Source organism: Nuphar pumila, chromosome 2, assembly GCF_984573655.1.
Source record: "Nuphar pumila chromosome 2, dmNupPumi1.hap1.1, whole genome shotgun sequence".
Lineage (NCBI taxonomy): Eukaryota > Viridiplantae > Streptophyta > Magnoliopsida > Nymphaeales > Nymphaeaceae > Nuphar > Nuphar pumila.
The window spans coordinates 5,194,636-5,209,693 of NC_143250.1; the positions used below are offsets into that span (position 1 = coordinate 5,194,636).

General features: G+C 37.8%; 3 protein-coding genes across 3 annotated transcripts; all 3 read left to right on the forward strand.

Moving 5' to 3' along the window:
* Positions 1–2,387: 2,387 nt before the first annotated feature.
* On the forward strand, positions 2,388–4,333 carry LOC149844559 (toll/interleukin-1 receptor-like protein). The gene is made up of 3 exons (XM_089998089.1): positions 2,388–2,509; positions 3,409–3,819; positions 4,234–4,333. The coding sequence occupies exons 1-3, from the start codon at positions 2,388–2,390 to the stop codon at positions 4,331–4,333; spliced, it is 633 nt and encodes a 210-aa protein (XP_089854215.1).
* A 710-nt stretch (positions 4,334–5,043) lies between these two features.
* Positions 5,044–6,448, forward strand: LOC149844560 (disease resistance protein Roq1-like). Its single transcript, XM_089994792.1, has one exon. The coding sequence runs from the start codon at positions 5,241–5,243 to the stop codon at positions 6,366–6,368; it is 1,128 nt and encodes a 375-aa protein (XP_089850918.1). The 5' UTR covers positions 5,044–5,240; the 3' UTR covers positions 6,369–6,448.
* A 358-nt stretch (positions 6,449–6,806) lies between these two features.
* On the forward strand, positions 6,807–12,571 carry LOC149844561 (uncharacterized). Its single transcript, XM_089998113.1, has 5 exons — positions 6,807–7,001; positions 7,101–9,516; positions 11,994–12,069; positions 12,184–12,218; positions 12,350–12,571. Exons 1-2 carry the CDS (start codon positions 6,807–6,809, stop codon positions 9,507–9,509), a joined length of 2,604 nt encoding a protein of 867 aa, XP_089854239.1. The 3' UTR covers positions 9,510–9,516; positions 11,994–12,069; positions 12,184–12,218; positions 12,350–12,571.
* Positions 12,572–15,058: the final 2,487 nt, after the last annotated feature.

The window sequence follows — 15,058 nt, forward strand, 5'->3', positions numbered from 1 at the left end:
CATTTTCTCAAACCATCATTTTATGGCAAGAATAGCAAGAAAGGGTACTTAAGTCTTTGCAGCCGCACTAGACTCCGATGCTAAGAGATGTCAACATACACGGGAATACGAGCCCTATGTGCTTACATACGTGGTGCTCATTTGGACCCCCGAACATAGACGTGGAATTCAGTGAATCATCGGGGGAGAACATACACCACCCTCCCTATGTCAAACGATGGGATGCATACTCCTTCGTGAATCCTATGTCAAATGTGTAATCAAATGCCAATATTCGCCAGTCGCCCGAGTGGAAATGAGCTTGGGGAGAAGGTGATGAGCCCTTCATCTGAGGTTCGACTCCCACTTGATATGCAGGTATCCTTAAGATTTTAACTGGTCTGAGGTTTACCTTGCAAAGTGACATGTTTCTCCGTGGGGGCTTCTCATCATTAAAAAAAAAAACCAAATACCATAGTGATTTCTTTGATGAACATGCATATGAAAAATGTTTAAAAGACATTTTCTTATTGCATCTCTTCTCTTTTGGTGTTGCTTTAATGATTAAAACATGCAGAAAAGAGCCACAATTGATCCAAATAACCGTCTAGAAGGTTTTGCATGAGCACAAATGCAATACATTGGATCTCACCAAGCACCCTGTTGGAATCGAGCATCCGGTAGACAAGATGATGGAATTGTTGGACAATATTTTTCGTATGGCTAGTCCCTCATAAATTTTCTAGTTCTGCCTCGATTGAGTGTCTCTTGGTAGGCTTTAGTGCACTTTAAGAGAATTTCTCCATGAAGATCCTCCTTGAGGCTTCTCTTGCCTTAAAAAAAATATTTCAAAGCAATATTGCTGGAGGGTTTGGATAGGTTTCGTTGAAATTGGCATGAACATCGGTAAGCCTACCGAAGTGAGCAATTAAGGGATCAACTTTAATAACCAAACCAAAAATACTTGGATGGCCTAAGTGGAGAAAGGTTATACACAAGGTCCATGTTTCATCCCAAGTGGAACTGGTAGTATATTAATTAGTTGATCTTGAAAATACTTACATCTTACTCAAATCTAACCCATTTGCATCCCTCGTTATGTCTCGTTGAGATCAGATCCACCCTTTGCGTTAGGAACATTGTCATATGGCCCTCACAATAACCTCTCTCTCTCTCTCTTTATATATATATATATATATATATATATATATATATATATATATGAGTTGAGCATAGGTGCTTAACAATATATGTTTAATGATATGTGGTTAGTGGGTTTTTTAGGTTTTTTTCATTTTATTTATAAATCCTGACCCTACAGATGTGATCCATGTTCTTGATTTTATAGGGATAAACTCTTGAAGTGTTCAATTATGACACATGGGTGGGTTTTTCTAAGGTTCAAACAGTCAACATCCAAAATCTTTGTAAATTTTAGAGGTTCCAAATGTCTTTTTTTGTTTTCGAAAACACATAATCCATGTATAGATTCCTTGTAAAATGACCATGCCCAACACATTTATAGGGTCAAAACTGCAAAAAAAATACCGAAATAGCAAAAAAACCCATCAAGCATGTATCATTAATCATATTTCATTAAGCACCTGAACTCTAATATATATATATATATATATAAACGGGTCAAATATGTAAACTGGTATGAATCGAGATTTTCATTGGTTTGATTTTATTCCAAATTTATATATTATAAACCAGTCAAATATGTAAACTGTTATGAATCAAGAATTTCATTGGTTTTCTTTATATTATTCTAAAATTTCACCATACTGATGCAATCTACATGCAGTGTTTTGTAAAAACAGACTCTAGGATAGACTCTAGGATCATCTGATTATGATGTATAAGAAGGATTTTTTAAAGCTTGAAAATCAATAGCTCGGAATTTTTATAAATATGCAAGCATCAAAATCACATTTCGTGATCCGATTACAATGATCAAATAGTCAATTTCAAGCACATGGACCATGCTGAATGCATCTGCAGTGTTAGATTTGCAAAAAAAAGCTATAACACTCGGTTCATACAAGTTTTACATATTCCAGTTTGTATTGCACTTATAATTCAAAACCCCGAGCTGAAATTGATAGTAGCAGGTCATGTTAACTAAATCGAACTTCAGTAAGGACCCTTGGATCATATTCTTAGACATAAAAGTATGTTTCTTTCAAAGATGAAAGTTCAACACCTTGTAAGCCATTGATTTTTTACCTTAAAAAAAATTTAGCTTAAATGTTGGGAAAACATGATTAAAGGTCTGGTGTCAACTAAAGCAAACATCTCCATCACATCTCGAGGGTGAGTTATGAAAATACTAGTGTAAAAAATAGAGCATGAGTTCGAAGCCCACGAGTTAGTCCAATGTTATATATATGGCTGTAGAGTTCATGATGGCGGACCAGTGGGCTTACCGGAGCAAGCAATGGAGGGATCAGCTTCAAGAACCAACCCAAGAATGCTTGGATGGCCCAAGTGGAGGATGGCTGTACACAAGCTCAGTGTTCCATCTCAAGTAAAACTGGCAGGATATTGATTAGTCGAACTTGATAATACTTGCATCTGAACTAAATCCAACCCATTTACATCCATGTTTTTGTCTCGTTGAGATCAGATCAACTCTTCTCATTACACAATAACATTTTTTGACAGTAATTGAGCCACAATGAAGTGGACCTTCTCGGTTCTGTTTGGAAACTAGTAGTTGGAATGAGAGTTAGTGTAATTGGTAAAAACCTGGTCAAACTACCTTGGTGTTGGACATTTGTAAACCCTAGCTTAGGGTGGGTGTTTATGCATTGAGAGGTCCTCTATCCTTTGTATTTTCACTAAAGAATAAAGAAAGAAACTGTAGCCTGCCACTTTTTCAAATGCATAAACTCCAAACTGAGCCTCTAACGACGCGTCCAACACATGTATCATGTTCCGCTGCCCCAAGCACTGGATAATATTTAACAAGTTTGCTATTGGAGAGAGAGGAGTGAGTGTGTTTTTACTGTGCTCAACTTTTTTGAGTAAGTCGAAGATGCTGGCAAAGTGATTTTTTTTTTTTTAATGTTGTAAATTTTAGGTAAACAGGAAATGTTAGCAACGTTTCACATTCAAATGAAAAGACAAAGTGTGACTCAAAAATGAGAGAGAATAGCATTTGTCTTTATGGTTAAAGTCAATCGAGGCGGCTCACAATTAATGATTTTAATAGAGACGATTGGATAACACCCATGTGCTTTCCTTCTACACTTTTTTCTTTTTTTAAGAAAGGTTTTCACTTTCTTCCTCCTGCGTTGGATGAAAAGCAGGTTCAGACTCTCAGATAATTTCTTGCAGAAGACCTAAAAGAGTTTGAACCATGTCATCTTCTTTCAATACTTCATTTTCTTCTTCAGTTGAGTACGAACTCTTCTTGAGCTTCAGAGGCACGGACACCCGCAATGGGTTCACTGGATACCTGTTCGAAGCTCTGAAACATAAAGGGGTCCGTGCTTTCATGGATGATGAGGAATTGGAGATTGGGAAAAGGATTGCCGAAAACCTTTGGAGAGCGATCGAACGCTCTGCCGTATGCATAGTTATCTTGTCTGAGCACTACGCCGACTCCAGATGGTGCTTGATGGAGTTGGCTATGATGGTTCGCTGCAACAAGATCATCTTCCCAGTCTTTTACCACGTTGATCCTTCAGATGTTCGCCGGCAAAAAGGCCCCTATGAAAAAGCATTCTGCGACTATGAAGAGCATATCGAAGAGGAGAAAGTGAAGGAATGGAAGGAGGCATTGACGAAAGTTGGTAATCTCAAAGGCTTTGATCTTGACAACCAGTACAATGGGTACACATCTCTCTCTCTCTCTCTCTCTCTCTCTCTCTCTCTCTCTCTCTCTCTCTCTCTCCACGACAGAGGTTGCTTCTGTGGCTAAGAATGAAATGGATCAGATATGGGATTGGTCGGGTTATGCTTGACCCCATACTGGATGCCATTTTCAAGAGTGAATGGGTTCGAAATCACATCCTGATGGGGCCAACTTGGATCTCGTAGTACAGTTATAGATCTATTTATGATATGAGACCTTGTGGTACTTTATCAGTTGAAGATGGCAAAATCTATTGATTTTCATGTGAAAACGATAAATTATGTGTACAACCCCAAATTGAATCAGAAAATATTTGGTTACCCAATCCGTCCTTAATGCGTTTAGTAGCTAGCTAGCAGCCATTTGTGCTGTGAATATGATCTTTGATTCAGGTATATGTTAGGGAGACCAGATCAAGTGATTGAATCAAATACCTTGCAAACTACTGGGTCCAATCAATGGCTTCCTGGCATCCCTACTTGGTGGGAGTAGCTGGAGATGATGGTACACCAACTCCTACAGGTGTTTGGGTGCCCTGTTTTGGAAGATGACAACGGTGTTGAGAGTGGAGAAGGGGGGTGGTGATGGCCCATTTTCAACTGCATCCTCACGAGGATGTTAACAACTCCAACCTCACCACCCATTTACTTTTCCTCTCCCATCTTCAACACCCTGCTAAAGTAGTAGATCTGATCTAATAACCTACCTCCAAGAATGAGCCCAATTCAGTCCGTGACCCTTTCAGTTTTGTTATATATCTGATGGTGGGAGTTGGGGTTATATGGTGTGACCCTTTTGCATCTTTGTTTGTTGTTACATACCAAACGGTGGGTATGCTTCGGGACCATGCCTTTTCAAATAAGGGATTCCTTTACCAGTTTTAATTCTAATTTGCTTCATTGAGTGTGGTTTTAAATGCATCTGGGCTCAAAATTTATAGCTTTTATTCTTTCCTTATTGAATTGGACACGACAACATTTGGAAAAACCTGATCCTTTTTTCCAACAATATCTAGAGAGATCTAGTTACATCCAGTCAATCAAACAGATGTGGAAATTAATCCACATCCTGGTGAGAATGTGGACCAATAATCCTAGCCATTGGTTGGATGTGTAGGATTGATCCCGTCCTATGTCAAATATGTTGGGATCCGTACTCCTTCGTGAATCCTTTTTTCAACTAAATGCGTTATCAATTACCAGCATTCGCCAGTCGCCCTAGTGGGAGTGAGCTTGGGGAGAAGATGATGAGCCCTTCATCTCAGGTTCGACTCCCACTTGATATGCAGGTATCTCTAAGACCTTAACTGGTCTGAGGTTTACCTCGCAAAGTGACCTGGTTCTCGGTGGGGGCTCCTCATCATAAAAAAGAAAAACCAAATACCATACTGATTTCTTTGATGAAGATGCATATGAAAAATGTTTACAAGACATTTTCTTATTGCATCTCTTCTCTTATTGGTGTTGCTTTAACGATTAAAACATGCAGAAATGAGGCACAATTGATCCAAATAATCGTCAAGGAGGTTTTGCAAAAGTGCAAATGCAATACATTTCATCTCACCAATCCCCTTGTTGGAATCGAGCGTCGGGTAGACAAGATGATGGAATTGTTGGACATCAAAGCTGAAGATGTTAGAATGATAGGCATTTGTGGTATGGGGGGCATAGGGAAATCAACACTAGCCAAAGCCATCTATAATAAAATCTCTTATGAGTTTGATGCTGTATGCTTAATTCCAAATATCAGGGAAGCAGCAGGACAACACAATGGGCTGGTCACGTTGCAAAAACAACTCATTTCACAGATTGCAAATGGCGATAAGCCAGAAATATATGATGTGGATCAAGGTGCAAGCACAATAAGGCAGAGATGTCGTTGCAAAAAAGTCCTCATTATTCTTGATGATGTTGATGAAAAAGTTCAACTTAATAAATTGGCTGGTGAACGAGACTGGTTTGAGAAAGGAAGTCGGGTCATGATAACAACGAGAGAGGAACACGTACTAAATGTGAAGGATCATGAGATTTATAGGCCTGAAGAAATGGATGAAGAAGAATCACTTGAGCTCTTTAGTTGGCATGCTTTCGGGAGAAGACAGCCTCTCGATCCATTTATGGAGATATCCCGAGAAGTAGTAGGAGTCGCAGGTGGACTTCCTTTAGCACTAGAAGTATTGGGTTCAGAGTTGTTTGACAAGACAGAGGAAGGACAATGGAAAGAAATGTTGAAAAAGTTGAACCGTGTTCCTCCCCGTCGTATTCAAGATAGGTTGAAAATAAGCTACGATGGACTTGACGAAGAGGAGAAGACAATATTTCTCGACATCGCATGCTTCTTTATTGGTAAGCAAAGAGAAGATGTGACCGATGTATTCGATGGGTGTGGGTTCGCCTCGAACCTAACAATTCAAGTACTCTTGCATAAATCTCTCTTGAAGATTGATGAAGATAATAGATTGGTGATGCATGATCAATTGCGAGATATGGGGAGAAACGTAGCAAATCGCAGCAGGATCATTTGCTAGATATGTGATGCTGATGATGCATGGGATGTATTGAAAGACATTAAGGTAATATCTAATTAATGGTACAATTTATTTACTAATATTTCTTTGTTTCGACAAAGACGTAGATGGGCATATATAATGCAGAGATTGGCCACAAATTACAAATATGACAAATCTGATTAATGTACTTTGTTTTTTTATAATTTTGCACTTTTTGTCACCTGAAAAATTAGGGGATAACTTATTAATATGGCCTAAAAATAAAGTAATGGCAAAACTGAAAAGAAACAAAATAAAGTTGCTATGTTTTTTGTCATATTTTTTCATTTGTCGTTCTCTATTTCACAACATGACAGTGTACATGTTGGGCACATCCAGGGGTCACAAAATATTGAAGCCCTCCTTATTCATGCTCCTCTTAATTTAATAAGTCTGAGCACTGAAGCTTTCACCAAAATGTCCAATTTGAGATTGCTTGGTATCAACGGTGTCAATCTTGAAGGCGATTTCAGCAAAATGCCCAAAAGTTTGAGATGTTTAGAATGGCAAGACTGCATGTTAGGATCACTACCACAGGAGTTCGACCTCAAGCGGATTGGGTATCTGGACTTATCATTTAGTAAAATGGTGGGACTATGGGATGGAAATAAGGTTAGTATTTTAATTAATGTTTATATTTCCTTCTTTCTTTCCACTTTTTAAATTGTGATTGCTTCCTTAAACAAGACAGCGGTTTTTGCATGTTGGCAGGTCTTCCATGGTTTAAGAGTTCTTAAGCTTGAGTATTGCAGTGAACTTCAGAAATCTCCTAATTTTGATCGTTTACCAAATTTACAAAAACTCTCACTTAAGGGATGTAGGAAATTGGGCTCACTTGATGAATCCATTGGTCGTCTTACAGAGTTGATTGTCTTTGACTTATCTGAGTGTAAAGCTCTCACGCATCTGCCAGATTCAATTTGCAATATGAAGAAGTTACGTTACTTGGATCTTCGTGAAACAAAAATTAGAGAGCTGCCCCTTTCTATTGGGTCCCTTCACAATTTAGAGGATCTATCTCTGTATGGTTGTGATAGGCTAAGAAGCCTGCCAGATTCAATTGGGAACTTGAACAAGTTACCTGAGTTGAATCTTGATAAAACAAAAATTAGAGAGCTACCTCTTTCTATTGGGTCCCTTCACAATTTAGAGGAACTATCTCTGTATGGTTGTGATAGGCTAAGAAGCTTGCCGGATTCAATTGGGAACTTGAACAAGTTACGTAAGTTGGATCTTGAAGGAACAAAAATTAGAGAGTTGCCCCTTTCTATTGGGTCCCTTCACAATTTAGAGAAACTATCTTTGACTGAATGTGATAGGCTAAGAAGCTTGTCGGATTCAATTGGGAACTTGAACAAGTTACCTGAGTTTAATCTTTATGGAACAAAAATTAGAGAGCTACCTCTTTCTATTGGGTCCCTTCACAATTTAGAGAAACTATATCTGTTTCATTGTCAAAGGCTAAGAAGCTTGCCGGATTCAATTGGAAACTTGAACAAGTTACGTGAGTTGAATCTTAGTGGAACAAAAATCAGAGAGCTGCCCCTTTCTATTGGGTCCCTTCACAATTTAGAGACACTATCTCTGACTTCCTGTGATAGGCTAAGAAGCTTGCCCGATTCAATTGGGAACTTGAACAAGTTACGTTACTTGGATCTTGATGGAACAAAAATTAGAGAGCTGCCCCTTTCTATTGGGTCCCTTCAGAATTTAAAGAAACTGTCTTTGACTGAATGTGATATGCTAAGAAGCTTGCCTTATTCAATTTGGAACTTGACCAAACTTAAGGGACTAGAGTTGGTCGATTGTGAGTCATTGAGAGTGCTACCTGATCCTATCGGCGATCTCAAGACTACACCTCAATCAGTTGGCAGTTTGACCAAAATTGAGGAGTTGACATTCGACAACTGTAGATCATTAAGTGTGTTGCCTAATTCCATCGGAATTATGAAAACTCTGGTGTCCATTACCATTTCAAAGGCAAGCATAGAAGAGCTTCCTGATTCTATAGGCTCCCTTTTGAAACTAAAGACATTGGTGATGATATGTTGCCCTAGACTTAGATGCCTGCCTGATTCAATTGGGGGGTTGACTGAACTGCAGAGATTAAGTTTTTCGGGCTGTAAGCAAATAAGTGCATTGCCTCATTCTTTGGGGAATCTGGTAAACCTAAAACAACTCAGTTTGGATCGCACCCACATTAAAGAGCTTCCCAGATCCATAGTGTCCCTTGAGAAGCTGGAGAACTTGGACATCCATGGTACAAAGCTAACAACTCCACTTCCTTTATGGGAGTTGAAAAGTTTAAAATATTTAATCGTGGGGGATATTGATGGTGAAGAGGAGGAAGTGGACCTAAAAACTAAGATTGAGAGCGACGGTGAGGAATCTGCAGAGGAAAGCAACGATGGGGAAGAAGGTGAAGAATCTTCTGAGGAAAGCAACGAACAGGAAGAAGGTGAGGAATCTGCAGAGGAAAGCAACGAAGGGGAAGAAGGTAAAGAATCTTCCGAGGAAAGCAACGAACAGCAAGAAGGTGAAGAATCTGCAGAGGAAAGCAATGAAGGGGAAGAAGGTAAAGAGAGTAAAATTGAGGAAAGTCCTGAAGAATTGTACGAAGAAGAAGAAGAAAGTAAACTTGAGGAGCATCTGGAAGAATGCCACGAAGAAGAAGAGGAAGAAGTACTGATAAGTGGATACTCTAAAAATACCCAGGGGTACAGGAAGATCTATCGCCCATTTCCCTCTTCCTACTACTGGACATTGCTCGTCAGGGTTGGGAATCAATCAAGGCACATAAACCTGGAAGAAGAGGATTGCCGCTTGTCAAATGGTCGCAGGGAATGGCTAAAGCTGTTTTTCCCTAGTGATTTTGCCATTGAATCAATCAGCTCAGGATCTGATGAGAGAGACAATGCTCCACCATCGGCATTGGAAGCTACCGCTGTTGTTGTGAATGATGTGGGGTCACCATCCAGAAACATTGAGCATGGAATTGACACTACAATAATCGGTGAGGAGACGCCCAGTGGAATCAATCAGCAGCTTCAAGATCCATCTTCTGACCATAAAAGAATCTTCTGCTGCATGTGCCTGCTCAAATGCTTCCGCAGACGCTAACGAGAAGGTGATGAAATCGCTTCTCCAAAAAAATGCACACCTTTTGATTCCTCTACTCATGTTTCCTTCACATCTCTTGGATCTTACAGTGTTTGTTTGCCTCTGTTTTTCTTGCGCGAAGGAGCTGGCTGCAGCAGTCTAAAGCAGAACTCGTCAATTTTGTGCCCTGTTCTTGCGCTGTTTCTATTTTTCCTTTTCTGTATATTGCTTATTATTGCTTATCGCTACTGATGTTATTTTCGTTAATAATTTTCCATAAAAAAAAGAGTGCGTGAGAATACTGTCCCTGGGAAAATAATGGTGATGGCTACAATCAGAAAACCTTTGAAACGCTTTCTTTTTCTTTACTTGTAAGATATTAGGTTAAGTTATTTTATGCTTTATCAGGAGTCGGAATGACAATGGTGGAACTTTGAATGAGCAATTCCTCAGCTCTGTGTTTGGGAGTTTAGAATTGAATGGGCTGGCTAATTCCAATTCCAAATCTCTCTCATTTCCATCATTTCTCTTCCTTCCTTCAAAGAATGTATTGGGTTTTGACTTTTTATAAATTGGGAGATTGCCAAAAAGAGTATTGGTAGATAGTTCAATTTGTTCATCATACAGTGCTGCCAGCTATGAAGGAGCGGGCTGGTTGGGCTTGAGCTGTGAGGCCCTAATGATATAGTGGAAGATGTGAACATGAACTTGGTGATAAGGTCAGCCGCAACATGAAAAAAACATAGTTATCAAGAAACAAAATGAACATGAGAAACGATATGTGAAGCAGAAAAAGGAAGCAAGTGTTAAAAGGTAGTATGAAGCGATAGATGTGATTTTTGCAAACACATGAGAAACAAACACAAAATACATGGGAAGCACTATGAAGTGCGAGCAAAAACAAATATGTAATGAAGTGAAACATGTACAAAACGATATAAACTCAATCTGCATGTTTGTTATAAAAAAATAGTTGCTAAAAGAAAATTAAAATCTTTGGAAATCAACTGCACAATTATTTTCTCCCAAGCCCTTTTTTATTTGTTGTGAAGATCGGTGATAGCTGTAAGTCTGTTCTGTCATTATTCACAACTTAAAGTAGATTTTGGAAACTAATTTAAAATTTTTACATTGATTGGAAAAGGGTACTTGATTCCTTAATGTGTTTGGACCTTTGAGCATTTCTGCTTCCAACTAGGATTGTACTTTGGCGTCATTTTGCCTATTGACCTAACAACTTCTGTCATTGCACTACTGCCACATGATTCCAGAAGTGAGATGTCAATGGCTGTGATCTTCGTCCCTATGGATAAATGGTCATCTATGCATGTGATTCTTTGTGCTTGTATAAATCATCAAGGCCATGGGAGAAGGTTGCTTGTAGGAAGAATATCTGCAGGTACCTCCACTGCAGTTGAGCGATGCTTATTTTGTAAAGGCTTGTTTATTAGGAAAGGGCTACAAATTAAGGCTTCTCATTTGACCATGTGCCTATGGAGGGGTTGACAAAATAGCTACATCTTCACCTCCTTTGCATTGTTTCTCATTTATAAGCCAGAGCTCATCACTTTGATGAGCTGGCTAAAATATTCTTGAGACTCTTGTGTTTAAAAGAGATGCAGCATGAAGGAATTCTCTGGTCCAGGTGTGTGGCTGAAAGCCATGACATTATTGTGATGCATTCAGACATCTTATCTAGTTTCTATCAACTATGGGTCGGTCGGCTTTCCTGACCTCCTATCATGAATATTGTGATAATAATATTTTTATCTCATACCCAACAGAAACTGTTTGGGTGTTTTTACCAGACTATCTAATTTCTTCTTGTCTAGTGTTGGTTAGAGGTGTTTCTTGCAGTTTTATATCCTGCTGACCTAATCTTTTTGTGTTTATTTATGATATGCGATGTTAAAAATCTATGTTCCTACCGTTTAACTGCCTGAGTAATCTAATCCTATTGCTCAGCCGGTGTATTCTATATAACCATCATTATTGAGAATAGGGTATACCGGATTATGATGACATATTTGTAATATTTATGGAACTTTTGTTTATTTTTATAATAGCTAAATGTGATGTTTGTATTGTTGATTGCTTTTAAAACATTCTCTTTCAAAATTTAAGAATTAGCTTCACATGGGAACATCACTTGAATTTGGAATTTTTTACATTGAGGATCTGAATCTAATCATCACCCATCGTAATGATGCCATATGCTCGTGAGGGTTTTGTAACATGATTTTTTATTTCAGGGCATTAGTGTTCCATTATCTTGTTTTATCTTATGCTTGTCCTTTCAGTCTGCAACTTGTGTCCATTTCCATGATGGGGTTGCCTAACAATGATGACTTACTATATCTTTGAAATATATGTTTCCTAAGCTATTATGGTAATTCCTCGCCTTTAATAAGTTGGAATTTTGCATCCAATATTGGCTTGGATGGAACAATCTCTATTTGTCCACTTCATGAATGACTAGCGACAATTAAAATGTTGTTCCTACAGGTTTTGGCAAAGTTTGGCATCCCAAACCCATGTTCATTTGTGGAAATCAGCCTTGAACCATTTTCATAGACTTAATGTAGGGAATCTGTAAGGGCTTTCCTTTTCTCTTTTTGCAATTCTAAGTTCTGCTTTTAAGGCTGCTAATGAATCATATATACTTATGGCATTTCTCATGATGCTTTTTCTATAGGGTTGTCTTTTCAGGCATGCTCGGTCCAAATTTTGGTGGGTAATGCCTTCAAACTCTTTTCGATGTTTTGACAATACAAGATTTGCTTTATTGAGTTATTGGCTGTTGTACATGGTTTGCCTTTTAACATCAACTTTTGTCTTTTAATCTTGTCTTTCTGTTACAGTTACAGGACATACCACTTAAGATCAGAGATGAAGAACTTCAGTAAGGGATATCTAAGATTTAGCTTTCAGGTCTCGACCGATATTGTATACGTCATTGGTATTTGTGTTGCATTCATTATTGATGCATTTTTATAGAAACGAGAACCAGGCATAAATACAACAATTTTCGGGAAAAAATGTTTTTGTAGATCTTGACATCTTGATAAAGGAAATTTTGTAAATAGTGTGCTTGCCTATTTTTTGTTATCATGCATAGGATTTTTTTTTGGTAAATCTGTTTGTTCACTTTTATTTTCTTCTATTTCGTTATTTGGACAACTTTCTTGGGTGTTTTGATGTCTTGCCCCCTGTTTGCACACATTGCAGGACCATGGTCTGTCTTCACCGTAATATATCATCTGTGTAGAATGAGGCGTAAAAACAATTTTAAAGTTGGAAAATCAGAGTACAAGAGCAATATGGAATAAAAGAAAAAAAAGGAAAATTCCAGTTTCATTTTTTGGGGGAGCTTTGTGCTTCATATCCGGAGTGGTTGTTATGAGTCATTGATCCATTTGACCTTTTATGGGTACAAGTGTATGAGTGTATGTCCATGCAGTATGCTTATTCTCTATCTTTGCATTACATGCAACATGAGAGTGATTCATGATGCATGAGAAATATAGGCTAATTCAACTTTTCTAGTGGTTCTGGTTATGTTTGATGGAGGTCACTGGCAAGTTGTGGAGGCATGTCATGTCGTGCAAGGTGTCATGGACTGAAGTTGCAGGCTTCTTCTCCATCTGCGTGATCATCATAGGTGAGCCAAACAACAGCAAAACTTGTTTTGGGCATCTTCCTCTTATGATTCTTTCTTTGATTGAGGGGTTCAGCTCTGGATCAAGATCCATATCTGGGATCAGTTGAGAGACGGCTTGTCCTCCCAGCTCGAAACCAAAAACAATGAGTACGGCATGAGGTTGATCTCCACCAAACAGCGTTTTATTTGTCGAGGCATCAACAAGTACAATAGGGGACTTGGCTTGTGGGTCAAGTTCCAAGCGGGGTTGTTTTTTTCTCCATCACTTCTGTTGCACTTTGTCAATGAGGCAGCCATCGATCCCCTTTTTTTTTTCCTTTTGGCGTGTTGCACACCTTCACCACGAGCTTTCGGTTCCGACCCAACCTCTTCAAAATGAGTCTTTGCAAACACTGAAACCATGACTCTGATACTACTGACAAAGGTTCTAAAGAGGTGTATAAAGTGCATATGAGAGAGAAGAGTCAAATGTTGAGAATAACGACCTCCTTTAGGGAGATTCTCGATGTGATTATCGAGGTATCTGAGTATACCTTGCAGAGGTAGGGGCTAGAGTAATTTATCCTTCCCTGGGTAGTTGTTACTCAGCCATAAGCAACTTGATTGGTTTTCCAAACTTGCTAGGAATCCAATGAGGAGTAGACCCACCACTATCCTGGTGGTTCTTATCTCAATGTCTCAATGTCTCATTATTCAAGTGGGTCATTAGATTTTATGTGAGATCCATTTGACCACTCTGGATCCGTATCAAGATCTAACATCTTTCATTCAAGCATATGGGGCGAACACCCACATTATATCATAATCAGTGCATTATATATTGCACTCATGACATTATGAGGTTTTACATATGCTAGTTGGATTTCTCCTTCATGATATATTTTTATCATGTCATAAATTTTATCATAAGCTTTAATGTATAATATTTTATTTCAAGAATTCATCATTTATTGCATACTAAGTCATGCAGTTCATAGATAAAAAATGAATACATCATAGCGTGGGTCACACATAGTCATGTGGTTCTTGTAGCTCTTTTATGATTATATCATAAGCATGTACACTAATGAAGTACTATAAAAAATTTTAATTCATAGATCCAAGATTTTTCAATGTAACTAATACTCTCACTTTAAATTTTTGTCATAATTTATATTTTCACTTTTCATGTGGATTGTCACATGTTAATCACCTCCTGATCATTTCAGATCGGTATATCTGGATCCAAATAGTTATAAGTGTGATTGACCAACACGATTTAGCATTTCATGCATGAAAACAAAATATTCTTTCATGCACCTATACAAGCATACCATAGGAAGCATTATTTATAATGATTATTTATTATCATATGCAAATAAATATCCTCACATACATATGTAAAATTATAATTCAGTTATCACGTTTCCAATGCATTGCATTTAAGCAATATTTGCATTTAGTCATGACATCATAGGGTTTTACACCATCATGAGGATACTCGCTGAACTTTTCCTTCATGATATATCACCATCATGAGGATACTCACGAACTAGGTTGATTTTCTATTATGAAGTTAAGCATAAATTTTTATATCTAAATTCAATTTGGATATACTTCAAATCCATATCTAATGAGAGTTATCTCATTATCATTTGGATATACCAAATATGATAAGCCAATTACAAGGCTTTAATGAAACCATAAGTTTGAACATTTAAGTTTAAATTCTATATTGGATCTATATATATATTTATTTATTTATTAGATTTATAGAATTTTATATCTAAATTCAACTTTAGATGTTATCTATTAAGTCCAACTCAATTCATATTAAAATAGATCTCTATACAAGCTTAAATAAAATCATAAATCACACAGGATTTGACCATAATCTAAATTCATATCCAAAACTATATATTTCAAATGC